This window comes from Catharus ustulatus, chromosome 20, assembly GCF_009819885.2.
Source record: "Catharus ustulatus isolate bCatUst1 chromosome 20, bCatUst1.pri.v2, whole genome shotgun sequence".
Lineage (NCBI taxonomy): Eukaryota > Metazoa > Chordata > Aves > Passeriformes > Turdidae > Catharus > Catharus ustulatus.
In genome coordinates this window covers 12,139,347-12,166,723 of record NC_046240.1, presented here as the reverse complement: position 1 = coordinate 12,166,723, position 27,377 = coordinate 12,139,347, and the positions used below count along the sequence as shown (strand labels likewise).

General features: G+C 41.1%; 2 protein-coding genes across 5 annotated transcripts; one reads left to right on the top strand and one right to left on the bottom strand.

Annotated features, from left to right (window-relative positions):
- Positions 1-456: 456 nt before the first annotated feature.
- On the bottom strand, positions 457-4,999 carry LOC117005459. Its single transcript, XM_033077077.1, has 4 exons — positions 4,862-4,999; positions 4,568-4,750; positions 2,933-3,084; positions 457-2,328 (listed from the first exon to the last, which is right to left on the bottom strand). Exons 1-4 carry the CDS (start codon positions 4,997-4,999, stop codon positions 2,190-2,192), a joined length of 612 nt encoding a protein of 203 aa, XP_032932968.1. The 3' UTR covers positions 457-2,189.
- On the top strand, positions 4,762-26,879 carry CSNK1D (casein kinase 1 delta). Of its 4 annotated transcripts, none has more exons than XM_033076678.2 (10): positions 4,762-5,073; positions 10,281-10,391; positions 12,032-12,180; positions 12,657-12,885; positions 13,245-13,415; positions 14,894-15,042; positions 15,592-15,763; positions 16,060-16,199; positions 22,837-22,903; positions 24,735-24,822. In XM_033076678.2, the coding sequence occupies exons 1-9, from the start codon at positions 4,998-5,000 to the stop codon at positions 22,867-22,869; spliced, it is 1,230 nt and encodes a 409-aa protein (XP_032932569.1). In that variant the 5' UTR covers positions 4,762-4,997; the 3' UTR covers positions 22,870-22,903; positions 24,735-24,822. The 4 variants fall into 4 exon arrangements, with proteins under 4 accessions (XP_032932569.1, XP_032932568.1, XP_032932567.1 ...); XM_033076677.2 differs by having other exon boundaries at positions 16,048-16,199; XM_033076676.2 differs by lacking the exon at positions 22,837-22,903 and having other exon boundaries at positions 24,735-26,879.
- The last annotated feature ends 498 nt before the right edge of the window (positions 26,880-27,377 follow it).

The following is a 27,377-nucleotide window of genomic DNA, read 5'->3' as shown; positions in this document are numbered from 1 at the left end:
CCCACAGGGTCCCGGCGGTGTCCGAGCCCCGCGCCCGGAGCGGACAAAGCGGCCGGGACGGGTGGTGCCGCTCCCGGCTCGGCTCGGCTCGGCTCGGCTCGGCTCTCAGTCCCCTTAAAATCACAGCTGAAGCAGCATTGCCCCGGTTTAAACACACAATAATGGAAGAGGAGTTACTTCCCTCAATTTAAATTCCGTTTGTCTTCACAGCCCCCGTCTTTTTTCGGGATACAACTGAAAAGGGGACAAGCGCCCACTACAAAGCCCCGGTCAGCAGCTGCTCCCTCGCTCCCTCCCTCGGCCCCTCCCGTAAGCAATGCTCCACGTCCCAGCGCTCTCCCGGGACCCGTGAGTGCTCTCACCGCCGTTCCACGAGGTACCCCCGGAGTCCACCGTAAATTCCTCTCCTCCAGCAGCTCCAGACCAAAGAGAGAGCAGCGGAACCCTCCCCCGGAACCAGCCCCCAGCACTGCCCGCCCCTTCCTGCTGGTCACTGCCCACACCTGGGGCTGGTCCGAGTCGCCATCGCCCCAAGTGTCACACCCCGGGTGGTTCAGGGGCAAATCCATCCCCCAGGGGGCCCTGGGCCGTGTCCCCACGGTTTGTGGAGTGTCCCGCAGCGCTGGAATGACTCCGAGGTTTTTTTGTGTCCTTCTCAATGGCAGCATCATTCCCAGGAGTCCCGGTCCCCTCCCTGCGCCCCCAGTGTGCCTTCCAATGTCCCCGTGTCCCTCCCAGTTCTCCCAGTGCAGGCACTGGACACACAGCAGACGCGGTTTTGTCACTGCTTTGAGCTTTTATTGCCCCCACGGGGAGCCCGTGAGGGTCCCTGAGGGTTCCCAGGGAGGGTGGGGAGGGGGTCCGGGGGGAGTCCCATTGGGAATTCTGGGAGGGGAGGGGCCTTGTATTCTTTTTGGATCAATACACCGTCACACTTCTGTCAGAATGTGTCCCAAATATTTGACCTTCCTTTCTACTAACTGCGCTTTCTTTTCGGACACTTTAAGTCCCCTTTTTTGCAAGAAAATTAAGCAGCTTTACAGTAGCTTCTTCAACCACCTTTTCCTGTTCCCCTTATTCACATACTGCAACAACTTAACTCCTGAGGGTGGAGTAAACTCTCTTAGTATTTTCTGCAAAGCTTGCCCAAACAAAACCGGTGGTTCAGTATATCCCTGAGGGAGTACTGTCCATGTCAATTGTTGCTTTATCATTTTCCCTCCTTTTTCCTTCCACCTGTTCTCACTCAAAGGCAAAATACTGTTTTAAATATCTTCCAGTAAGTCACTATCACGATGAGAAATCAGAAAGTCATGCTTTTCAAACCCATCTCATACATTCAGCAAACTTTCACGGCCTTCCCCGTATTACCTTTATTTTCTAGCAAAACTCACAAAATTCTTAAAAAGAATCCTAATCTTTTTACATACAATTGCCTTTCTCGGATATTCCTTTATGCTTGTTCTTTCTGTCTTTATCACACACTGTTTACCAGAGCCAGTCCCTGTCCTGTCACAGTCCAAACACAGCTCCTCCCTCACCGATGCTCCCAGCGGGCACGGCCGGCAGCCTCACAGGGCCGGGGCATCACAGGGCCAGGGCATCCCGCAGCCTCACGGGGCCAGCAGCCACCACTGCCGTCCCTCCTTGGGGGTGGCGGGGTCAGGCACTGCCCAGCGCTGAGTCCCCGCAGCCCCACAGCCCCACAGCCCCTACAAGCCCCCAGCCATGCTCCTGGGCCCGTACCTCCATTCCCGGTCCTGCTCATTGCTTCACCCATATCTCTGCACACTCCCTTTCAACCAATACTGTTCCAACACACAAACATTATCCATCCACCTGCTGTTGTCAAAACCCCTTCTCGACTGCCCTTATTGCCCCACAGGGCACGGATTGTCGAGACCCCTTCTCGACTACCCTTATTGCACATCTTGGGCATCTATATCCTTAATTACCCCTGGAAGTATGTGTAAACCAACTCCACATTCTTCCAGGGATTCTAAAAGGGATATTTTAGGACCATCATCCCTTTTGGCAGGGCTCCTTCCCGGTTTTACCTTTGCTACCCTCGTGGGTGCCCTCCCAGGTGTACCTGTGCTACCCTCCATGGGTGCCCTCTCAGGTTTGCTCCCTGAAGATCCCATTTTACTCACTGGTGAGATTTCCAGTGGTCCTTCCCTGTGGACTCTTCATGGACCCCTCTGGTCCGCCACTCGTCTGTCTCCTGGACGGTCTCGGGAACCCAATCGATCGCCTGGCGCCAGCCGGCACCAAGGGGAGCTGATCACCGAAAGTGGGTGAGGCGTGCCTTCAGCTCTGCCTGCTGCCCTGGATGGTGGAAATATCCCAGACAAGCGCCCAGAATTGTCAGGAAAATTAATCCACAAACACTAGGGGTTTATGTCCAAAAAGGAGATAGAGGACTCCCTTTTGCTTTATTCGAATAAAGGGAGAGGCCATGGGGCATTCCCCTAGGGTCTCTCAGATTTTTGAATGATACAGCCTCCTTTTTATCCTATTTTCTCGACCACATTTCCCTCTCTCTTTCCCCATCGGCTGAGGTACTTGAGAGGCACAGACTTCCCGGAACGCCTGATACCTGAGATTACCCTCTAATGTATAACCCTCCCTTTTAATTTTTAATTCTTACAGAATTCATAGTTTTCCCCCCCATTGTTTCTTTCATCTTCCAATACCCGGTTTCATTCCTTAAGTTTGTTAGTAAAGGCAAATGTCTTTTTCCATTCATCAATCAGTGCAATCAATTGCATTGTTTCTTCTATCTCTCAGTGCTAGCCTTATCTATCAGCAGACCCACAGCTTGTTTGTAAAGACAAATCCAGTGTTCCTCTCAGGGTGAATTTGGGGGTTTTTTGGGCTGATTTTCAGGATATTTTCAGGATATTTTCAGGATATTTTTGGGGTTTCATACCACATAAACATCACAGAAGCTCCGGAGCCAGAAGCTCTGCACGACCCCTGCGGCTCCCTGGAACTGCAGGTCTCCAGGTGATCACAGCAGGAACTGATGGCGGCGGCCACGCAGGCCAGGACCCAGTGGTCCAGGGGGGCCACTGGGGCTACCTGAGGAAAAATGAAAATTTGGGGTAAAAAATGGGGATTTGGGATCAGGGCCAGGACCCAGCAGTCCAGGGGGGCAACTGGGACAACCTAAAATTGGGGTAAAAAATGGGGATTTTGGGTAAAAAATAGGGATTTGGGGATTGGGGAGGGGTCTGGGGTCAGTGTCAGGACCCAGTGGTCCAGGGGGGCAACTGGGACCACCTAAAATTGGGGGAAAAAAATGGGCATTTGGGTAAAAAATGTGAATTTGGCGTCTCAGATCTGGGCCAGGACCCAGTGGTCCAGGGGGGCAACTGGGACCACCTAAAATTGGGGAAATTTGGGGTGAAAAATGGGAATTTTGCATCTCAGAACTGGGCCAGGACCCAGCAGTCCATAGAGGGAATGAAGCCTCTTAGCAAAGGCTGGGGTTAATATGCCTCTTATTGGGCTTGCCTCTCATTCCCAGGAAAAAGGAGGAGCAAATCTCACAAGGTATAAAAGCCCTCAGAGGAGCTGCAGCTGTTTGCCTCCTCTGACTTAAATTCAAGGTGCGAAAGGGTTATATATTTCCGTATTTCCTCAATACAGAAGAAAGCTCTTCAGGGAAATGACAACACTTTCTTTTTTGCTACAACTACTTAGAGCAAAAGGGCATAAAGCTGGTCAGGAGTAAAATTTTGTATTTCAGCATCATAACTAGATGAGTTGGATAATTTATTAAGTTGCGTAATTATTCCTTAGTGATTGCTAAGTAGTAGTCCACCTGTGACTAAGCAGGGTGGATAAGAATAGTAATGAGGTGAATAGTCTATAGGCATCTATGTACCACTATCTGCATTATAAATGAAAATAGGAAAAGTAATAGATTCCTGGGTGACCTTAGGGTTATGTATACACCAGGTTCGCTCTCATCTGCGATATTTGGTACCGGGGCACAGGCAGAACTGCCCTGAAATGCAATTTTAAGCCTTTAAAATGCTGAAAAGGGTAGAGCTTCCTTCAAGTGAACCCCTTAAAAAGAGGAAATGGGGCAGCTACCTCCACTTCCACCGATACAATGGCAAATAAATGGCTTCTCCCTTTTGATTTAATCCTCTAAAATATTGAGAAAAGAGGGGTTTCCCTCAATTTGAATCTCTGCAATGATGAAAAAAGGGGGATTTTTTCCCTTCAACTCAAACTCTTAAAAAGGAGGGACAACTGGGCTTTCCCCTCAATTCAAACACAGACAATTCTGGAAAAGAAAATGTTTTCCTTCAAGTTATAATTATTTTCTCCTAATAATGCAGCATTTGTCTCACAACCAAGCCGCCACCACTTAGAAAACTGGCCGCTGTTCGAGCGCAAACTGCCTCCTCCAAACTGACATCAGTAAACTACGGAGGTGAGTTTTGCTTCAGTTGGAAAAGGGCTACCGTTTGTGTCACGGTCCATGTTCCAGGGACTGCCTAGTAAAATTCCTAACGGATCAGGATTTCTCCCAGACCCAAGCTGCACGCACCTGGAAGACTGCGGGCCTCGTTCGCCGCCCGGTAGGCGGACGGGGATGCGATCGGGCAGGAACCGGCGCCCGACGCCGCCGGACTCGAACACCGGGAGACCGGCGGCACCGGGGAGCTGGGACCGCATCCGCGCCCCGCCCGCCGCGCGCCCGTCCCTGCGGCAGCGCGCTCCGCCCCCGTCGCTAGGGAAGTGAGGTCACGCAGTATGGTGGCTCGGGGCCGGAGGGGCTGAGGGGCCGGTTGCGTCGGGAATCCGTGTCCATCTTGCTCGGGAGCTGCGGTGACGGTGTTGCCTGTCTCGCTAGTATCGAGCGGCGAGACCAAAGCCGCGATGGCATCCGAAACCGCAGGACTGTGAGGCACCAGAACGAGAGCCAGCAGGCCGGGCAGAGCAACAGAACCGGGTTGCGGACGAGCCGAGCTGCCGCCATGGAGCTGAGGGTTGGGAACCGATACCGTCTGGGCCGGAAGATCGGGAGCGGCTCCTTCGGGGATATCTATCTGGGTAAGGAGGATAGCTCGCTGGGGATTTAGCTGCCCCGTTTTGTGGCTGTGTGGAGGACATCGAGGGCCTAGCCGGGTCGGTCAAGTACCTGGGCTAGAGGCATAGCGGCAGTAATTTAATATTTCTTTGACCTCTTGTCCTAATTTGGACAGTGCGGAAATCGGGAATTCTGGTTTTACTCTGCTGCCTCTTCTCATTGTTGTCTAGTGACCTTGGGCACCGTTCGCGTCTGTAAAATGGGCGTAAGGATAAAAATCGCCTAATTTGAAAACACGGAACGGGGGAAAAACCCAAGAAAACCACTAAGTCGAAAATCCCCACAACCCACCACATTCGGAAAAACGTTTTGGGAAGGAAACCTGTACCAGGGTTAAATACCGTTGCAGTGGACTAGGAAAAACTGTTATCGGAAGGATTTTTCTTTCTCCTGTGAGGCCTAAAAAAAATTACACAGCTACAGGTGATTCGGTTGCAGTAAAAAAACGCTTTAAATTCTTCAAATAATCCTCGTAGTTTGGCTAATCTTTTTGCTTGACCGTAGTCTAGTGGTCGCTGTGCAATTGCAAAACGTTCGGGATTGGAATTATCTTTGCCAGTCCATTATTATAGCTCTCTAACATAATAACCTACTGCTATTGCTTATGACGAGCACAGGTGGTGAGTACAAGAAGTTTTGAAAGCAGGTATTTTTAAAATACTCTGCTTATTCGACAAACTCCCAAGCCATGTGAAGTGGGTTAAATCCAAAGAAACACGAGCGTTATGTCCCGTCCGGTAGACATAAGTACTCTGCTTTTGAAAATTGTGTTACCTTAAAAAAGCAAATCAGAGAGGGTGGGGGAGGGAAGTGGAACTCGCAGAGGCTAAGGAAGATAAAGATATTGTCACTTGCTAGCTTATGTGGTATGTTTGGTAGTGCATGCAGTATGAGGAGTGGGGGTTGTTTTTCTAGACATCTTGCAGTGCACAGCTGGCATTCCAAAATAACTTGTTACCCAAAGCTGCTTGTCTACAGGTAGTGAAATACTGGTTATCCATAAGACAGATCATATACCTGATGAAAAACACACATTTTTAATTGAAGGTGTGTGATTGTTTAGAGGTGGAGAACGTGATTCTTCCTCTCTGCGGTGCATGTATAGAGGATTGAAGACATGACCGTAAAAGATTGTGGTAAAGCTTGTGGAAAATCCTTGTTAGCATTCATTGGGATTTTGGGGGGCAATTAAGACAGCAGTTAAAATCTGAAAGGTCTTAGATGATTAGAAAAATTTTAACTTTTGACTACTGCTCAGATAAATCAGATTGTATTACAGTATTAGTATCAAGTGCAAGTGAAATAAATGTTTATGCGTCACTTTTATCTCTATGCATGCAGTTCACACCAGTGAAGTTGCACAGAAAGAATTAGTTCCCTGTGTGCTAGTGTATGTATTAATGCCATACTGAATTTTCTGCAGTAAATTCTCTGGGTTTTACATTTCTTGAATTTCTAAATAATTGTCATGGATTTACTTTCAGGATTTACTGCAAATGTCATGCCTGAACCAGTAACTAGCATGGAAGTACGTGAATGGAAGATCCAACTGGTGGCATGGGTTTATTTTTCCAAGGGAAAGGAGTGCCATTTAGTTTGCCTACCATTATCTGGTAGAATACATGTTGGAAAACTATGGTTTTTGTAATAATGAAATGTGGTCGGATTTTGAAAAATTCCAGTTACTACTCGGTTGTTCAGACTGTACACTAGACATAAGTGTCTTAAAGTAATTTCTAAAGTTATTTTAGATGTCAATATTTATTTTTAAGTAGACATGCCTTCTGATAGGCCTCAGTGAATTCCTAGATTACCTCAGCATACATTCCCAGCTCAGTTTTATGCTTTAAGAAGGAAGATTTGAATATTTTTGCCTGTTTCCAGTCCCCGCATTTTGTCTTAAATGCAGCTACAAGGGTGTTGAAGACATTCCAGAGTAGAGGGGAGGGACTTGCTTCGTTTTCCCACCCTTTCCCTTTTATCCTACTTTGGAGTAAGGAACCAATAACACTGTTAAGGAGTGTGGTTCTTTCACATTCTTTGCTCTTCTCCTTCCTACCTCAAAATTTGTCTTGTGGAAGGGGGGAGTCTGTGGGACAGGATTTTTAAATGTAAGGCACTACTGTGAATAAGCGTGGACAACTTAGAGAAAATAAAATTTAGGAATTTACCTATGTTACCTTCCAAAGGAAGATATGAAAGAAATTAATACACAGATATTCTAAGTAGTATAGAAGGTGGACAGGAGCGAGTGGATGAGAGTAAGCATTTCTTTTGTTGCCCGGACCATGAGGAGACTCAAGTAGGAATGAGTCATGAAGACAGAGCAGTCACAGTGTTTTCAGGGTTTCTTGTGTGATGTATATATTTTTCTTAAGAATTAGTTTTAGGTTGTAAACTAATTAAAATAATTTCCAAGGCCTTCCCTAGGGAAGAGGACTTGGCAATTATAAGTACATTAGAATTTTGCATTAAAAAAAAAAAAGCTATCACAACTTTAGTCTTTCTTTTTCATTAAAAATGATGACATCTCATTGTACTGCTTGTTGCTACCTTTTAACTAATGATTCATTTCATAGAACTGCTGCTTCTCAAATATTATTGCATATTCCTTAAAGGAAGGAAACCAAGCTTTTGGTGAAATACAGGGTGCTGCAAAATATTAGAAACTTTTCTCTCAGGTTTAAGGTGTAGACAGAAGTCCCTGTTTGGGGACAAGTACCGGATTGCTTGGCAAAATCATTTCCCTTTTTGTGCCCCTCATTGGTTTTGCTGGACTCAGAAATATTAATTGCGTTATTTTCTTCTTGCCTTGAAGGAGAGGGCTTACATGGAAGTGGAGTTCAGGCTAAGGATCTTGGCTTTCTCAGGTGGTAAAGACTTCTTGGGAAGAGCAAGTATGCTAAAAAATGACCTAGCAGATGGAGACTATGGTCTGTCAAGTAAATTTAGTAGTGCATTGAGCAGAACTTGATCCTGATAATATAGGTCTCGATCCTCCTACACAGTTTTTGCATTAATCTACCACAGAAGTCTGCAGCTGTCTTTGGAGAGATATGTCTTTCATTATATGCAGATGGAAGTTTGTGTGTTTTGCATCAGAAAAGTTTTTTTAAAAAGCCAAACCGACCAGAACCCCAAAGCAGCACCATTGCTGTTGACCGCTCATCAGTTAATATGGTCTTCGGTCTACAGACCTCTCTGATTTTGACTCCTGTAGAACTCTGGAGAAAAAGGGATAATCAAGACAGGAATTGTGTGGTTCAAAATCGAGACTTTCATTTGGGCTGGGGAGGTCAGTATTAAGTCCTTCCTCCTTGTATTGTTGATACATGCTTTCATATCTCCGGGTTGATGTTCACCGCTATTAATTTAAAGTCCACCAAAATAATTCATTCATGAAATGTGAAAAATACTGCATTGTGTTTTGAAAAGCTTTCAGTTGCTGCAACTGTACTGTGTCCAAAGTAACAAACCAGGATCCTGTCACCTGTTATGCTAGATAAAAAGGAATCGTATGAGACAGATATACGTACGACCTTATTTTCTTTTTGCGTTTTCAGTTGATGACCTTGTGCTTATCGTATCTCAAGTGAGCTTCATGTGTTTTGTTGATTTTTTTTAATGTGCGTTGTGAAGTGCCTAATAGATACCTGGTGAGGTGTCCACTCAGAAAACTCTCTGTTCTGGCAGCACCACCTTGATACCCACGTGTGCGCGCAAATAGAAAGACATTTTGTTAACGTAGAAAAAGATGCATAATCTTGTGGGAGCTCAGATGATTCCATGTGGTATCAGTTCCTGCCAAAGTAAACAGTCATGTCCGTTTTGAGGTGTGGGCTGTTAGCATGTCTTTGTAGCCTCAATTTTCCTGACTTTGTATCGTAAAAGCCTGTAAAGCACTGAAGTAGCTCCTTAACAACAGGAACAGGATTTTGCAAATATAAAAGTTAGATTAGTACATTGTACTGGTCAAAGAAAAACAAGCGGAAAAAATTAGGTAGGCAGAACAATATGTCATTATGCACATGTGTCTTAATTGCTTTGTGTGACTCCCAGAAAGGACATTATGGAACTGACAAAGGTACAGATAAGAGAAATGGGAAATAATATGCAGTAATTAAAAATTACTTATACAGGGAATGACAAGAGTTTCCAAGCTCTGAAAAGAGTTAAGGGAACATGAGGTAGTCTAAAAGTGTATGCAATCCAGATAATGGAAGATGTGAGTACTAAAGGTTTGTTTGCTGTTTCTCGACAAAACAACCAGTGAAACTCAAGTTAGGCTTTTGAAAGTGGGGATCAGATCAAACGGTAGGTGATGTACTTCACATGATCCTGAACCATGAGGTAAAGCAGAAAAGGGCCAAATTCTGAAAGTAGAGAGACTTGGCAATATGTCTGTGAAGTGTCACACGTTTCCTTTTCCTATTTCCTTTTTTCCTGTAGTTTGTAGTTTTCCTGTAGTTTGTAGTTGTAGTTTGTAGTTCCGTAGTTTGTAGTTGGCTGTGAGGGTGTGTGTTTTCTTGACTGTTTCTTTTTAAGAATGTCAGTTTCTCCCCACATGCTTTGAAAGTGAACAGGTAAGACATTTTTTGATTGCGTAAGCAAGAATTTAATGGGATTTAAAGAAAGCTTTTGTGGCCCGCAGGTTCTTTAGTCTAGATAATCTGCCTTTCGGCCAAGTAAAATGAGGTGTCAGGGTACAGCTGGAGTAGGTTGAGGTCTAGGGAAATTGTAATCTATTTCCAAGGCAGAAGAGGAGGTGGTTTGAATTCTTAGTATTTTGTCTGTTGGCAGGGCTGTGTGCCATGTTTGCAAGTATTAATTCTGAGCATTTTTACCACAAACTGGAAGTGGAAAGACGTCCCTGAGAAGATGCACTTGGTTTAGTTTTGTTGTTTATTTTATTTTTTTTTTTTTAATGGGATAGCAGCAATTTTGGCTTCTTGTGCTACAGTGTCTAAGAGTTTTCTCTTGTAATTCTAGTCTGTTGGAGAGTATCTGTAAGGTTTCAGGAGAATTTTTAGATAATCGTGGCTGAAGGTATTTAATCTCTAGATGTTTGCCATTGAGATATAGTTTGTTGATATTCGTTTTGTTTCAATTTTGGCAAAGGAAGTGCGTCTTAAAAATATTTTGACCGATGTTTAAATTCTTCTGGTTTTAGGAACCGATATTGCTGCCGGAGAAGAGGTTGCAATAAAGTTGGAATGTGTGAAAACCAAACATCCTCAGCTCCACATCGAGAGTAAAATCTACAAAATGATGCAGGGTGGAGGCAAGCAAACTATTTTCCATCTTCAGAGATTCTCTGCTTTTACACCTTTGATGTATCTGCCACCTGGCAGTTAATGTTTGGGATCTCTTTTGAGAAATAAGGAGAAGGTGGGAAAGGTAGCAGTGCAGAGGAAGAGCAGCATTTCAGTTCTGCAAGGGTTCTGTAGTGGAGCAGTTCCAAATCCACGGCTGCACCACGCTTCATGATAGCCAGTGAGATCCTCCAAAGTTTCTCATGGTTCCCAAAATATTAAAATGGGAGGACCTTGTGCAATGTGAAACAAAGTTTTGTCCCAGAACAGTGATTTATTTCTGATTCTCATGGGTCAGTGAAAGATGGTAGCCACTGTTTTGGATCATTTGACCTGACTTGCTTATTACGGTAGCACATTTCTAAACTTCTAAAAATCAGGTTAATTTTTGTTATGTGTTAGCATTCTTTCTTCTGAGTTAAAAACACTTCCTTGCTGGGAGAGTTCAAAGACAAGGTGACATTAGTAGTGGAGAATACGAGTGCAGCAGCTTCGTAGCTACTGCGTGTTGCTCTGCTATGGTAACGTATAAATATATTTTGGAATTCCGGAAACGTAACATTCCTGGAGTTCTGGGACATAAACCTGGTGGAGTTCAGTTTTGTGTTTGCTTCACAGTCCCTTGAATTATTCCTAAATGAGGATATGCATTACGTAAAGAGTACATTCCATGCTGTATCTCAAGTGCCAAGTATGCTAATAAGACCTCTAGAAATTGGTAATACTGTGCATTTGCATTTAGTTATTTTTTAATTCCTACCTCATTCAGTTGCCCACCTGCGTGTAACCAGAATAGCCTTCTTAGAGTAACGTGCTTTCTTTAAGTTCAGTGAAGTACAGCATTTCACACCAAAATGCATAGACGTAACTCAGAGTAAGGCATTTGAAAATCTGAATAAGGCTACCTACATGCAGGTTTATTTCAAAATATTTGAGCATTTCTACATTTTTATGTGAAATGAGGTTCCTGACTTCCTCCATAAATTTGGGCTAATTGTCATAATGTAAAACTGAATGAACAATGCGTCTCTTATACCATGCTACTTTGGTAGAGATTCACCAAACAGCAACTGAAGGAAAGACTAGAATATGAAGGAAGGGTGGAAATTCATTACAAATCTTGATGAAAGGGACAGGTATTTCATGGTGATTTTGTAGACTTTAAAACTAAGTTAATTTCTAAGACCTTCTTCAGTAATAGTATGTAGTAGTTTGTCAGAGTCTTTATTTTCAGACTTCTGATTCCTGCCTTATTGTATCTTAGAGACTGCAGGAGTATTAATATTGGTAAAATGCTTAGGGTTCAAATCCAACAATGATCAATACTTTAAAGTTACAAGATAAGTACAAGGATGGAAGGTTTCTGGGGAAGAGAAAAAAGGCTATTTTTAGACTTCTGTTGCTACAATTTTGCATTGATTCTGCTGGAAGTTAGCAAACATTTAATTTTGGAATATCTGAAGGTAGCATAAAATATTAAACTTCACTGTAAATGAAAACATTCACGGTAGTAACCCTCAGAATTCATCTTAAGAGATTTGAAGATTTGTGTGTATTAATTATATAAATCAAATTGTTATACTAAATAAATGGTTTGTTTTTTTCCTAGTGGGTATTCCCACAATTAAGTGGTGTGGAGCCGAAGGGGACTACAACGTTATGGTGATGGAGTTGTTGGGACCGAGTCTTGAAGATCTCTTCAATTTTTGTTCGAGGAAATTTAGTCTCAAGACAGTCCTATTACTTGCTGACCAAATGGTAGGAAACTGCTTTGTTATCTTGGCAGTGCAGTATACTGATGTTTGGGATACTGACTTTTTTTGATAGATCATATACATTTTATTTCTAAAATTTAGAGCTGAATAGGCTATATTAATAGAGGAAAGTTCTCTTTCTATAAATCCAAACTATCCCGTCAAAAGTGATTACCAGTTTTTTGAAACCTGGAACTGTGCCATTTGCGTACCAGGTGTTGCACTGCTCAAAGACTAAAAATTTCCCCAAGGAAGTATTTGGAAACAGATGTAAAATAGACAGGAACAAAGAGCTGGAAAGAAGGTTTTTCCATTGTCTTCTGAATTATGTTCTCTTTAATGCTCTTATATTTTACGATAAAAAGGAGATTTGCCTCTTTCATTATTAAGACAGAATTGGTAGTGTTTTTATCTGGAAAAAGATGTGTGCTTTGTCTCTTGACAGTGATTTATTTTTTTTTTTTGTGGTTCTGTATTTAGATTAGTCGAATTGAATATATTCACTCTAAGAACTTCATCCACCGAGATGTGAAGCCAGATAACTTCTTAATGGGCCTGGGGAAGAAAGGCAATCTTGTCTACATAATAGACTTTGGACTAGCAAAGAAGTATCGAGATGCTCGAACTCATCAACATATTCCGTATCGTGAAAATAAGAACTTAACGGGAACTGCCCGTTATGCGTCCATCAACACTCATCTTGGAATTGGTGAGCCGGGGAAGGCGATAAATAGAAACTTCAAAAGTGTTGATGCGTGTAATTTTAGTGCAAGTGGATGTTGCTTTGTGGAGGCATAGGAGACAGTTCCTATTTTTGACACTTAGGAACGCATGACCTTGCATGTCTCATGGGATTCAGACAGTTTGCAATGCTTGGGAATTAGCAAATTTTTTAATAAATAGAAGGATAATAGGCTTTTCTTGTACTGAATGAGTTTATCATGGGCACAGTAACTCTCAGCTGTCTCTTGTTTTTGTAAGGGTTTTTATAACAGTCTTGTTGCACAGACTTTTGATTTTCCAGTAGAAAATGAAACCTAATGAGTTCACTTTTTTATGCTGTTGTAGAGCAATCTCGCAGAGATGACTTGGAGTCCTTGGGCTATGTACTGATGTATTTTAACCTGGGCTCCCTCCCCTGGCAGGGACTGAAAGCTGCAACAAAGAGGCAGAAATACGAACGTATCAGTGAAAAGAAAATGTCTACACCCATTGAGGTTTTGTGTAAAGGATATCCCTGTAAGTTACTGTTCTTTGACACTAGGCCTACATGTTCACGTTTCAGTGGTACATCTCCTTTCTTCACATTAAATTCTACTACTGTTTTTCACCATCTCTCCCTCTCCCATTCTCTTTCCCTCTCCTCTTCTGCTTCCTTACCTCTCATGATTTTACCACATGTATGGTAAAAAGATTGTACTGAAGACTGAGATCTTTTGTGTTCGTAGAGCATTTCTAGGGATCCCTTGTCTCAACTGTTGAAGTGCCCTCAAGAGGAAGGGTAACATGGTACATCTGATTTGCTCTGTATTTTTTGTGCACCTGTTGGCTGGATAATTGGTAACAGACAAATAGCATTTTAGCAAACTGCCTCTTTGTCTGTGTGGGTACTGTTTCTTGGATTAATTGGATTGTATAGTCAGATGCACTCTTACCTACTGCAGTTGTTTCACTCGCAAATTATCATCCCAGGTTCATCTGCTTTGGCCTGCTGATGGATTAGAATTTGTGACAGGCATAAGAAACCCTGCTGTATCCTAGCATCATGCCTCAAAGCAGTTCTGTTTCTCGGTTTGTTGTTTACACCAAAACAATAATAAGCCATTTTTGAGTATTGTGAAATGATGCTTAAATTTGTTTCAAAACTTAGTAACACTAGCTGTCATCAGAGAATATTTTCATTTCACAAAGAGTTCTGCCTCATCTTTCCACTCTCATGGGTTTGGCAACTAGTTACAGTGACAAGAATTACAGTTTTTGTTTGGGTTGTGTGAAAATCCATTATTTTTTATGAGTTTAAAATGTTGTTTCATACGTGTTACTTTACATTTATGAACTACGTGTTTTCTCTGGGGTTTACAGACTGGGAAGACTAATCAGCTTCTCTTGTGCCATTTGTCCATTTGTTAGAATGTCTTTCTTAATAGAATTTTTTTTTTTTTTTTTTTTTTTGGAAAACGTTGAGTCAAAAGCTAGTATGTTGATACTGCTGTTTTCTCTGGTGCACTGAATTCCCTACAGTGTTCATTTTTTTGCTTTGTAATATTTTGCTTGCCATTTTAAAACAAGCATTCGGACTATTGTAAATTAAAAATGTGGCATGACCTGGGAGATAAAATTTTTTTGTGTTCTGTGATGCAGCAGACATGAATTTCTGTGTGGCTTAACAAAGAAATGCTGTTCTGTGTCCCACAGTAAATTGTGTTCAGTATATTCCAAGCAAAGTTTTAAACCTTTTCTTCCCCATCAGTTGGGGCCTCTCTGCTGTTGACAAATGAGATCTTTGCCTGCTCTGAGATAGAAAAATAATTTCTTTTTTCAGGGTTGACATGGTAGTGTTCCCTTTGGTGGATTTCTATATTAGATCATTATTCTTTATCCTACGTTAAAAAGGTTCCCTGCTTTTCGGGTTTGGGGTGGTTTGGATTTTCTTGACTCAGAATTACAAAAAGCCAATGTGAAACTAAAGATAAAAAACAGGCTTTCTTTAATTACAGCTGAATTTGCCACATACTTGAATTTCTGCCGTTCTTTGCGTTTTGATGACAAGCCAGACTATTCCTATCTAAGGCAATTATTCAGAAACCTCTTTCATCGGCAAGGATTCTCCTATGACTATGTATTTGACTGGAACATGCTGAAATTTGTGAGTAACTCACATAGCTTTCTAAAACTTTTATTTTTTTAATGGTTTTGGTTGGGTTTTTTTACTACATTACCAATGGTACTGTAAGATTGTCTTCCATTTTTCCTGCTGGCAACTTTCCTGTATAGACAGAAAGATCAGGAAATGAGGAAAGACAGGAGATACGGGATGCATGCTATAAGGCTTGGATCACAACTGAATTGCAGTTACAAAGCTTTTAATGTGGAAGGCTTCTTAGATCCTTTTTGGGCAGTCACCAGATTGGGTTGTGGAGTTATTACTTACTCCCACCTTGATCTTTACCATGGGTCATTTGAGGAGGTGTCCAGCTGCCAGAACAGTTTGTGTGTACATTAGCATTTTGAAGACTATCTGAGCAGCTGTATGAAGAAAACTTATGGCAGTTCTTGAGAAATTTTACCAAAGCAGTTGATGCCCTATCAAACTTCAGCTCACATATTGTCCAGTCTTTCTTTTCAATATTTTTATCCAAGCTTCTAGTTGTAAGCTCAATAATCCCCCAAGTTGTTCACTAGTCTTGACCCGTAGGGTGCAAGCAGAGCAGCTGAAGATGCTGAACGGGAAAGGCGAGAACGAGAGGAAAGATTAAGACATACACGAAATCCAGCTGTACGTGGATTACCCTCCACTGCTTCTGGCAGACTTAGAGGAACGCAAGATGTAGTTCCTCCTACACCCCTTACCCCAACTTCACATGCTGGTAAGTAAGCAAGTACTTGGGTAAGTGCATCTCGTAGACTACTGTAATTGGCAATTTGTCTCTGGGCAGAGTTTGGCCTTTTGGTTTGTTTTTTTTCTCCCTTACTTTTTAGTAGGTTGAAGGTAATTGCATATGCTCATTGCCTAGCAGTTGATGCTTGTATTTCCATGAAATGTCAAACAATGCCTTTGATTCCTTATTTAGTTTATGTGGAAACAGCAAGAGTGTAATTTTTCCAGTGACCGTGTTGACATGGTGTTTCTCATTGTGGGAATCTAATGCAGTTTTTCTCACAGCCAACACCTCTCCTCGGCCAGTGTCCGGTATGGAACGAGAAAGGAAAGTGAGTATGAGATTGCATCGTGGTGCCCCAGTCAATATCTCCTCGTCTGATTTAACAGGCCGACAAGATACCTCTCGCATGTCAACTTCGCAGGTAAAAAAAAAATAAATCTGTGTATTGAAAAAAATGAGGGCGATTTGATAAAGTTGATTTGCCAAAAGAAATTACCAGGTAATTGATGAGACTTCATACTGTTTTTGCAGAGGATGTTCATTCATGTAAGTGTTTGACATTTACTCTGAATGATGTGGGTGTAAAGAAATTTTTCTCTTTACCTTGACAGCAGTGAGAGGATGCAGAATTCTAGAGGTGCGGCATTTTAAGCTACTGTTATGGGATTTGGCTGTCTTGACTCATTGAGTTTCTTATCTGTTACCAGTGAAGAAGCAGAGTAAGAGACAGTAGTGAATCTTGTTTCCAAACCAACAGAGCAGAGACTATTGGTGCAGAGAAGGTGAAGAATGGAAGGTGCAATAGTGAAGAAACATTGTAGTGCAGTGCTCTTAATTCAGAGCTGATAAGAGGCCACATACGTGGATGATGGATACCTTGCAGAAGGCTCATTTGAAGAGGATGGTGGGAGGGTAAATGATAAGGATTCATAATCAGCACTGAAATCATCCAAAGAAATTTTAGGAATCTTTCTTTTTAGGACTGACAGTGTTAAGTGTGTTTCTAACTCTGTGCTGTTGTTGAAACATTTCTTCCTCAGCATATTGACAGTCTTGTCCCAAACAGTATGTGGCTTAACTTTGTACAATTTACTTTCAGTCTTACTTACAAAATGGAAATCAGCCAATCTATAGACACTCTGCAACATTTCTGGGAAAGCAGTATGTTACGGGGACTTTTACAATGACGTAGGGGTTTTTTTCCATCATGCCTCACTGCTGTGCAGGAGCTCTAACTCTGTCATTTTTGGCAGGGACTCATTCCTTGTTGACAGAGCACACTGACAGAAATTACCTTGGTTCCTTTTGGCTTAATCATGTAATTGGCAGAGTTAATTACTTTTGGATAGTGCATGTTCTTTCGTATGAAATCTTACTGCTGGAAAGAACAGCTTTTTAGCTGGAGACCAGGTGAATATTGCTAATGAAGACTGAGAGGGAACTGGGTTGGAGAAACCATTCCATTGAGATAAAAGCAAAGTGGGATTTGTGGGGGCGATTTAAGGTGAGTGAGTTGTTTCACCATGTAGCTGTGCAGATACTTGTGCTTGCACATGGGATGAGCAGTTCAGGAGCAGAAATCACTGGGCAAGGATAAAAAATAGGAGAGGTTTTCTGTACTGGCTTAGGGTGCAAGTTTCACCATCTTAAATTGTTCACTGAACTGCTATTCTTGCCGCCAGAAATTCTCACATTGAAGTATTTTTAAGTAGTTTGAAAACAAAGAGGGAAGAATTGGGCATAGTTGTGGATCTTGTAAATTTGCATAAATACCTGTTAGAAGAATGTAAAGGAGGTGCAACCAGACTGTTCGCAGCAATAGGCAGTGAACGGACAATGGAGAGTGGGCACAAATTGAAATACAGGAAATTCTATTTAAACATAGAAACTTCTTTACTATGAAGGTGGGCAAGGACTGTAACAGGTTGTCCAAAGAGGTTGTGGAGTCTCCCTTTTCCGAGTTACTTGGAGTCCAATTGGACATTGTCCTGAGTGGCGTGCTGTAGTTGACTGTGCTTTGGGTAGTAGGATTGGGCTACGTGATTTCCAGGGGTCCTTTTTGACCTTGGGTATTCTGTGTGGCTATGATGCAAATTTCTCCCTGAACACGTACTTTAGTGTAAAGTTGGTTTCTTGGAAAAGTGTATATGCCAGGTCTTTGGCATTCTGAGCAAATCTCAGATGCTTTGTCTCTGTTAACAGTCAGATAAATAAGGCATAGCAGTAACAGACAGAAATGAAGGGATGCCACTTAATTGCTTTAGGTGAAAGTACATCTTTAATTTTTTTTGCTATCTTCATGACATGTTACTTAGTGTGCAGGTGACACTATTGTAAACATTTCAAGATATGAGTAATACAGTTGGGCTTGTAGACACGTTTTGGTTCTGCCTAACTTGTAAAATCTGAATGCGGGGGGGGGGCAGTGGGTGGTTTCCTGAGTGATCTAAGATGTGTAATTTGTGATATGGGCCAACGGTACAGTCCGGCTTAATGGCATATTCCATACCTGCTGTTTTTAACACTCTGCTCCAAATATAGGATTGCTTGGTTGACATCTCTACAGTCTCGACAGCGATCTAGTCGCGATCTTGAGTTTGCTAGAACTAACAAACAAACAACTAACAAACTATTCATTTAGTTCTTAAGATGGTGAACCAGTACTGGTATCTACTCATGGTAACTGAATAACAGTGTGTGACTGTAGTATAATTTGAACAGATTCCCCTGGGCCTGTTGCAATTGGAATGCAAGAGAGATTTGCAGAGGGAATGGGTTGGTTTGGAAGGGACCTTGAAGATCAACTCATTCTGACCCCCCTGCCATGGGCAGAGAACCTTCCAGTAGGCCACATTCAGCCTGGCCTTGAGCATCTGCAGAGACAGGGAGTCCACAACCTCTCTGGGCAACCTGTTCTAATGCCTCACTGCCCTTACAGTAAAGAATTTCTTTATAATAAATAAATCTACTCTTCTTCAGGTTAAGACCATTCACCCTTGTCCTGTTCATATGCACTTTTTATGTGCCATGTGAACAGCACCTCTTCAGCCTTCTTGTAAGCCCCCTTTGGGTGCTGCAAGGCTACTCTCAGTTCTCCCCAAAGTCTTCTCCAGGCTGAATAGCTCCAACTCTCAACCTGTTTTTGTAGGAGAGGTGCTCCAGCCCTGTCATCAGCTTAGCAACTCTCCTCTGGACTCATTCTAACATTGTCAATGTTGTTCGTGTGTTGGGGGCCCCAGACTTGGACACAGTACTCCAGGTGGGATCTCACAAGAGCAGAATAGAGGGCGAGATTACCCTCTCTCGAGTTGCTGGTCACTTTTTTCTTTTGATGCAGCCCAGAATGTGGTTTGCTTTTTGGGCTTCAGACGCACATTGTTGAGTCATGCAGAGTTTCTAATTCATGAACACCCCCAAGTCTTTCTCCCCAGGGCTACTTTTGATCCATTCTTCACCCATCCTGTACTTATGCTTGAGGCTGACCTGACCAACATGCTGGACCTTGCACTTGACCTTGTTGAACTACATGAGGCTCCCAGAGACCCACTTCTCAAGTTGAGGTTTCTTTGGATGGCATCCGTTTCCCTCCAGCATGTTGACTGCATTACACAGCTTGTTATCGTCAGCAAATTTGCTGAGGGTACGCTTGTTTCTGCTGTCCATGTTGCTGACAAAGATGTTTAACAGTGCCGGTCCCAATACTGAGGAATAAACACCACTCATCTCTACTTTCCATTTGGACATAGACTCACTGACCACATTTCTTTGAGTGCAACCATCTGTGGTCCATGTGTCAAATCTGTGTCTCTCCAGTTTAGAGACAAGAACATCGTGCAAGACAGCATCCAGTGCTTTGCACAAGTCCAGGTGGGTGATTTCTGTGACTCTTCCCACGTCCACCACGGCTTAGCACCGCTGTAGCAGGTTGCCCATTTGTCAGGCACAATTTACCTTTAGTGAAGCTATGTTGTCTGATGCCAATCACCTCCTTATTCTCCATGTACATTAACATAGTTTCCAGGAGGATCTGTTACATGATTTTGCCAGGCACTGAGGTGAGACTGGCCTGTAGTTCCCTGTTGTCGTATTTCCCTTTATAAAACTGGGGATTATGGTTTCCCCTTTTCCACTCAGAGGGAACTATACTGTACTGCCATGATGTCTCAAATATGATGGATAGGGGTGTAGCCATTTACTCAACCTGTTCCCTCAGAACCCGTGGATGTGTGTCATCAGGTCCCAGACTCATGCACTTTTAAGTTCCTTAAACAGTCCCAAACCCAGTCATCTTCCACAGTGGATGGTTCTTCATTTTCCCATTCCTTGCCTTCACCTTCTGCAACTTGGGTGGTGTAGCTGAAATACTTTACTCAGGCTGCGGCTCATAACACTTCCACTTGAGCTTGTAAGAGAAAATTCACTTTTCATTTTCCCAGTTCTCACTCTCTCACAGGCAAGATGGTGCAAGTTGCAGGTGTTGATAGCTTTTTAGTCAATTGATGTTCTTAACAGTCTTCATAATGCTAAAGTAGCTCTTCTGTAATCAGAATTTAGCCTTAGATATTAGCCAGGTTAACAGTTATAGCCATGAATTTCCAATTATCTTTATACCTCGTTCTTAGGAAAACGTAAAGTATTCGAGTTATGTGGCAAAGTCATCAAAGAGAATTTTCATTGGAGAGATGTAAAAAGATAGTAATCCATATCATTTATCAAGAGAACCGTAAAGAATAGCAATTGCTTGTCCATGTCCATTCCAAATGTGCTAGTTTCTTTAGTAAGTCTTAAGTAAATATACTACCACAGGTCCTTTTTCAGGAAGTGCTTAAGCCATACTCCAGTAGAAGGCAACTTTTGGTACTTGCCTTGCACATCTGCAGATGTTTTATGTTAAGAACTACATTAGTTAAGAGTTCTTACGGAAAACTTGGTAAGTTAGTTTTGTTATTTCATTTACTTTATGCCTTGGTTTGGTAAGGCAACGGTGCATCTGTAATCTCCACCTCTATTCATCAGGAGGAAAGGCTGCTTCTTGTTAAATTCTGGACACTGACATGCACAGAGGTTACTCAAACAAGGAAAGCTACTTGCCTCTCAATAGAGTTCTTAAAGATGACTACTCCATGTGTTTATCTTTCTTTTTCCTAACTGAATTCTAATGAGGTCAGACTGAAACTGAAAATCTAAGGCTGTGAATGCAAGTAATAGGAACCAAAGTTCTCTCATGATAACTAGGTATTCTCGGCAAAAATTGATGCTCATGGAAAAAGGGTAATTGGTAAGCATAGCAAAATAGGGTGTCATTTATTCCCCACATCCAGGATAGTGTCCACACAGCACCTAAGTCATTCTCATTAATAAGACATGCAGCATCTAACACTAAGTAACGAGCATTTATTGGAGTAACAACTATAGTGTCTGTGAAATCTTTTGTGAAACTTAAGTGTTTCTAATGAAATTGTGTAAACTCTATGGTACGTGTTATTCAGTACTTCTCTGGATTATATGAAGTTATTATATGAGTGCAATAGCAAAAAACCTGGAAGTTGTGAGTTCACAGTGATAAACATCAGTGGGAGCTGAGCGATTGAGTGCAGTCTATTCAAATGTGTATTCCTGCAGTACTCCAAATTCTGGTTAGAATGAAGGAGTGGAGGCTGTTTTCCTGTATGGGGGAACTGTATCTGTGCTAAGTAATGGATCGGTTAGTGTGGTTTCTTAATGAAAGGGCACAATTTCCTCCTTGAATCTGTATATGATACAGTAATGAACAGAAGTGGAGACGTTGTTTTGTGTCATTAGTGAGCTGGATTGGGAGAACAGATTGTACAGTGTAAGAGTTTCAAATCTACTTCTATCAGTTTGTACAAAAAGCTAAGAAAATGTCTTGAGTGAGTTGGTGTAGTGTTTGAGACACAATGATTTTAACAGGAATTATTGTTTAAGGAGAAAACATGTGAAGAACTTACTGCTTAAAATTAAAACCACTCACAAGTAAAGAAGGACAAATAGAGGCCTAAGTAGTTAGCCTACTGAAACGACTTATAAAATATAGGTAGATTGTCTCTCCTCTCTGTCTTTGCATCAATAGTGGATTCATTTCTACGTGAATGATTCATAGTCAGCACTGAAATCATCCTTACTACTCACAGTGACTTAGCAAAGAAATTTCATATGAGAAATAATATGTGTTCAAGTCTAAAGCAAGCCTAAATTACAGGTCTGTATGCGATGAAGGGCTGTGATCTGTGTTGCACAGAAAATCATACCAGCTGTTTAAAGATCCTTCTGCTCTTAAACTCTCTTAAGTGAATTGTTCCCTAAGTCTCCTTTACACATAGATTTTAAACATTAAGAGACATAGTAAAGGTGGTAGTAAATGAGGTAATGAATATTCCAGTAAAAGCTACTTTGAATCAGTTCTCCTGGTCCACATGCACTGACTGCATCTTGAAAGCAGTGATCATCTCAAAGTCTGGTTATGGGTGAGTAGTCTTCATTTCCTTCAATGAAAGGTTCAGTCTGACTGATTGTGATTACACAGTAAGTTGTTTAATATTTTTTCTTGAATGTAGCATGTTCAGCACCCAACAGTCAAAGCGGTGGCAAATTCCTATTGGTAATAGAGGTATTCTCTCTGTAGTCGAAGGAAAGATTGAAATACTGCACAAAGAAATATTTTATTAAGTCTCTTTGACAGAAGAAATTTTTAGAAGACTGTAGCCAACACTGTAATTGAATAACTTAAGTTTGTGCCATACTTCCAGTGCTGCTGCATTTTCCATTTCCACATCTACCAGTCTTTCTCCACATACCCATCTTAATAGGCATCATACTCTGCGTTGCTCTTCTGACCCTGTCAGCTTCCTTTGAGGATTAATGATTTGTTTCTTTTACATGTCTCTTAATATGATGGGAATGTCTTGTGGAAGTTTGAAATCAGAGCTTCTCAAAAGATAGAGTTGCTGCTGCAAGTTCAGGTTGGATTTTTGTTAAGACATCTTTATATATCGGGGCAGTGGAACTGTTACAAATTGCTGTCTTTTCCCCTACCTCAGAATAGCATTCCTTTCGAACACCATGGCAAGTAGCTGCTCGTCTCCTTTCGTTGGAAGGCAGCACTGGGTGAGTGCTTCTCATTAGACACCAAAACTTTGTATGGGGTGGGGAAACATCTGACTTTGGAAACATCCGACTTCACCCCTTCTACTCGTGTGATCTCGTAGTTGTATCTGTGCCTTCTGATCAGCTGCTTGATGAAGCATTGATTTTTCTCTAACTTAAAAGTCAATGTCTTTCCAAAGGCTGAGTTATTGCTGCTGTTCCGCTTGGACTCTTAATCAGAATTGACAGTAATAGTGACTTTAAAGGACTTTAGGGACTTTAAAGGTCCCTAAAATTGTGCAAGTATCAATAATAAAGTAAAATAACCAAGTCTAAATTTTAGTTGTATGAGAATTACATGTCTTTCCAAGGATGTTGATGCAGCAGTATGTCATCCATTAAAAACCAGATCTGCTTCACAGTGAAATAGCTACACAAAGACTAAATTGACAGTGTTACTCAAATGAGGCTCTGTCTTGTCGTGAATGGAATGTTCTACTACAGCCGTGTCCATTTTTCGCTGTTTCATGTTCTCCTCCATGCCTTATGAGCTCTCATTTTAAAAATATTCAGATCTGTATTTAAAAAGCCATTCACATACTAACAAGAATAGTTGACCATGAGTATCTTCGAGGTAGACAGACTTGAATTTGGGTGTTACGAAGTCCTTTCCGCTGTTCGGTGCAGTAGAAGTTTCTGCCTTTCTGTGTGCAGCTTTTGGCTTTTTAGTCTGTACTGCTTTTGGCAATAACAGATTTCATATGAGAAATAACAGCTTTCAGTTGGAATCTGAACCTTAATGGCTGAGGGATGCTTTTCTTAAATATTTTGAGAGCTTCTTTGATTTGCTCCTTATTAAAAAAAAGCACTGTGAGATTTTTCTGTTCCTTAATAAATTCTGTTGTATAACTCTTGTCTGCTGTCTCACTTTCTCTATAAAGCCTAAGCTTGCATTAATTCTGTATCTCCAGTTGGTGAAGAATCCTGCTATTTCTCTTCTGTTTTCTACTGCTTTATGTGCTTGGCTGACTGTGCACAAGCTGCTACGTGAACAGTGTATAACATTAAAAAGATCCAGCTCTAAATGGCAGCTTAACGCTTTAAAGACCAGTTATCAGATCTTAGTAAAAAAAAAAAAAAGGTATTAAAAAAAAGCAAAAAAGCAAACCTAAAACTTTGCATTGAAAAACCTGTGTGCAGGAGACATGCAGATTCTGGTCTGAGTTGTGCCTGCATTGGTTGGCCTATACTGTATGCCTTAGTATTTGTAACCGTTCACAACTAAAACAAATGCTGAATACTGATCCAGCTACTTAGATGTTTCTCACTTCTTAAATTGCAGAGATGTATGGTTGCTTTTCACTTTCATGGTGAAAGTAGTACTGAAATAATGCTACACTCTTACTTTAGTAGGTCAAACTGTGGAGATACAAGAAGTATCTTTTAACACAATGTTCCATGGAAAGTGAAAAGCTATTGAAAATAATTAATTTCTACCTTCTTTTTAAAAAATTATTATTAATTATCCATTGAGTCTATTACTGTGCATTCATATTGTTTTCATCTGGTTCGTTCTTTCTTCTGCACATGTTTATACTCTGCCTAATTTTCTTCAAAACATCCCCTCTGGCTGGAAAGGTGAATTTTCCATGTTATCTTCTAATAAAGGAGGAAAATAATAGGGAACTTTGTGTGTAGCTGCAGGTGAGTGTGAAACATTGTATTACTCATTGGATTTTAAATTCACACACTTAAATTTTGGCAATTAATAGCTTAACAATACATTGCAAAACACTTGTATATTGACTGGAAGGATATGTGCTGATGTTGTCTTGTTTTTTGGCTTTGGTAGATTCCTGCTCGGGTTACTACCAGTGTTCTCCAGTCTGCTGTGCACCGATGAAAATTATTTTGCCATGGAGGGCAGATAATGCATGGCTGATCTCCCACGTTACCAATTGCTTTACTAGCAAATATACCCTAAACTAGAGCGGAAATTGGAGTTCTCCATGTGACCTAAAAGGTGCTTGGAGGAACATGCAGAGACTCCAGCAGCTGCCATTACAGGACGCTTTTGCCAGAAACCCAGTGACCTTAAGAGAACCCTGTGGCAACAGGGCTGGAAAAGAAAGTTGGTTTACAGAGTTCACCGCCTGTTACTGGATGGCCATTTCAGTTTTCCCTCCACAGGCGGCAGACTTTACTCCCTTTTTATTATTCTACTGTATCTATAAATCTTTTACTTGGTTTAAGAAAGTTTTTTGTATAATTTTGCTAAAATTATTGGCTTACTTCTCTGTAAAGAACTCTTGCTTTTTTCTGATTTAAAAATGTAGAATATAAACAAACCTAAAGACAATGACTTGAAATTTCTTGTTTAAAAGATTAGTCTGCCAGGGAACATGTAAATGAATCAAAACCATCTGATGTTATTTAAATTGTTTACTTTCATGTATTTCCCATTCTGAATTGGTTTTCTCATGAAGTTTTTAAAACTGTTAGAAGTTTATTTGACTGTTCACTGTCTTCATTCACACTTAACTTTCCATGTGGCACAAAGAAATTTTTAATACTCATTGTGTTTCATAGAAGAGGATAACTAAATACCCTGCAGGAGAGTCTTAAGTATAGTAGAGATTGTAATGATGAATTTCTTTTTTGTAAAGAACATGAACGACAAAGTGAAAGACTGACATTTGACGGGTTTAGAATTAGAAAGCTTGTTCTGTCTCTCTGTTTAGTTTGAGTGAGTGGATACTATCAAACGTTGGTTTTGCTGGGAAAATTTGTTTCCTCTTCTCTGAGGCTGGTTAGCTTGGAGGCTATTACAAGTGCAAAATAGACATTGCTGCTGAGTCTTCAGTGAATTTGCATGTTTCATTCAGTATCCACATGTTTATAAATAAATAAATACATTGATTTAGGTCTTCTGTTACATGCCAAGACTCAAAGAAGGACTTCTTAAACAAAACAAAACAACCCACCCTCCCCCCAATACAGTAACCTATTCTTGCAGTAAAATCCTGAGAATTTTTACAATTCAGATGCGTATCATATTTAATTCTTAAGTGTATTTAGCCTGAGTATGCCCAGAGTCATTATCTAGGCATGAATGACTCAACATGCTCAGGTTGTTGCAGGTGGTGTTGGCTCCTGTTGGTTATGAAATCTGAGAAATTCTTCATATTGTCTGTTGCTATAAATGGTCTCATAAAAGTACGTGTTCTGTCCTTACAGTACTTGGAACAGTGCCAGAACTATTATGATTGGAATTATGGGAAGTTCTGTGCTGGAAATGAAAGTATGTACAGAGATTTTGTTTGAACAGTTAGGTATTTTGAGAAATTCGTCTCTGGCTGGAGACAATTTTAAAAGGTGTATTGGTCTTCAGATTTTTATGGAGAGTAGTTTTTTATTTTTTGGGTGTTTACAGATTCTTTTTTGCCCCTCCCAAAAGTCATATACTAAGTATTACCATTCTTCTTTGGATGCTTCCATAACATTAACTGTTTGCTTGTGTGTACTCCAGGTCAAACTGGGGAAATGTCTGTTTGGGGAGAGTATAGTGGAAAAACCTGAGAATTGGATCGATTGATAAGTTTGCATAAGATAATTATTTCCTCAGTTACTATAAACTTTGGTATTTTAGGCATGTGCGCTACCATTTGAGCAGTTTTACACTTCACTGTGCTTTCATTGTAAATATCTGTGGTTAATAATGTAATGTTTGAGGGACTTACAAAAGCAGCCTTTTTATTTCCTATGTATCTGGACCATTAGATTGCTGTACTATACTTAAAAGTTGACTGCAGACTTCAAGAATTATACTCACTTGTGGGCAGATTTTGTCCTCATAATAGTTAAATTCCATCATGCAGAAAATAGTTAGACTGTCTGTATAAACCTGTGTATAAACCAGTAACACAAAGCACTTCATTTGTACTACTACTGTATTTGTGTACTTTAACAGTTGTGTAAATATATTCATAATAACTTCTGTTCTTCTTTGGTGTAACTTACTGACTTGCAATGAATCCTTACTCTTTACCTGATGCAACTTTTTTTTTCTGCTTCTTTTTCCTTTTTGCTTCTTTTTTATTTTCTTTTTTCCTTTTTTTTTTTTTCCAAGGAGTTTCTGTGCCTACAGAAACAGTTTGTCAGTTGCAAACATTTGAAGATACTGTCATGTTACCAAAAATTCCAGTGAAAGAGTTTGGTAGTTACGATCCTGGTAGTTATGATCCAGAAAGAAAAAGTGTTGATTGCTTTGCTCACAGAAAGCATGTCTTGTCAGTTTAATGTTTTTGTTTGGATACTTTTTTTTCCCAGACGTTTTTCATTTGTACAAATGCTTTTGCTTATCAAGTAATGCATGGTATTGTTAAGGAGGTATAGTAAGGGAATTGAGATTGCATCAGTTAGGGGAATTACGATAAAAGTAAGAAAATTAGTGGGCTGTACTCATGGTGCCCTGTATAATAAAATTCTGGATTTT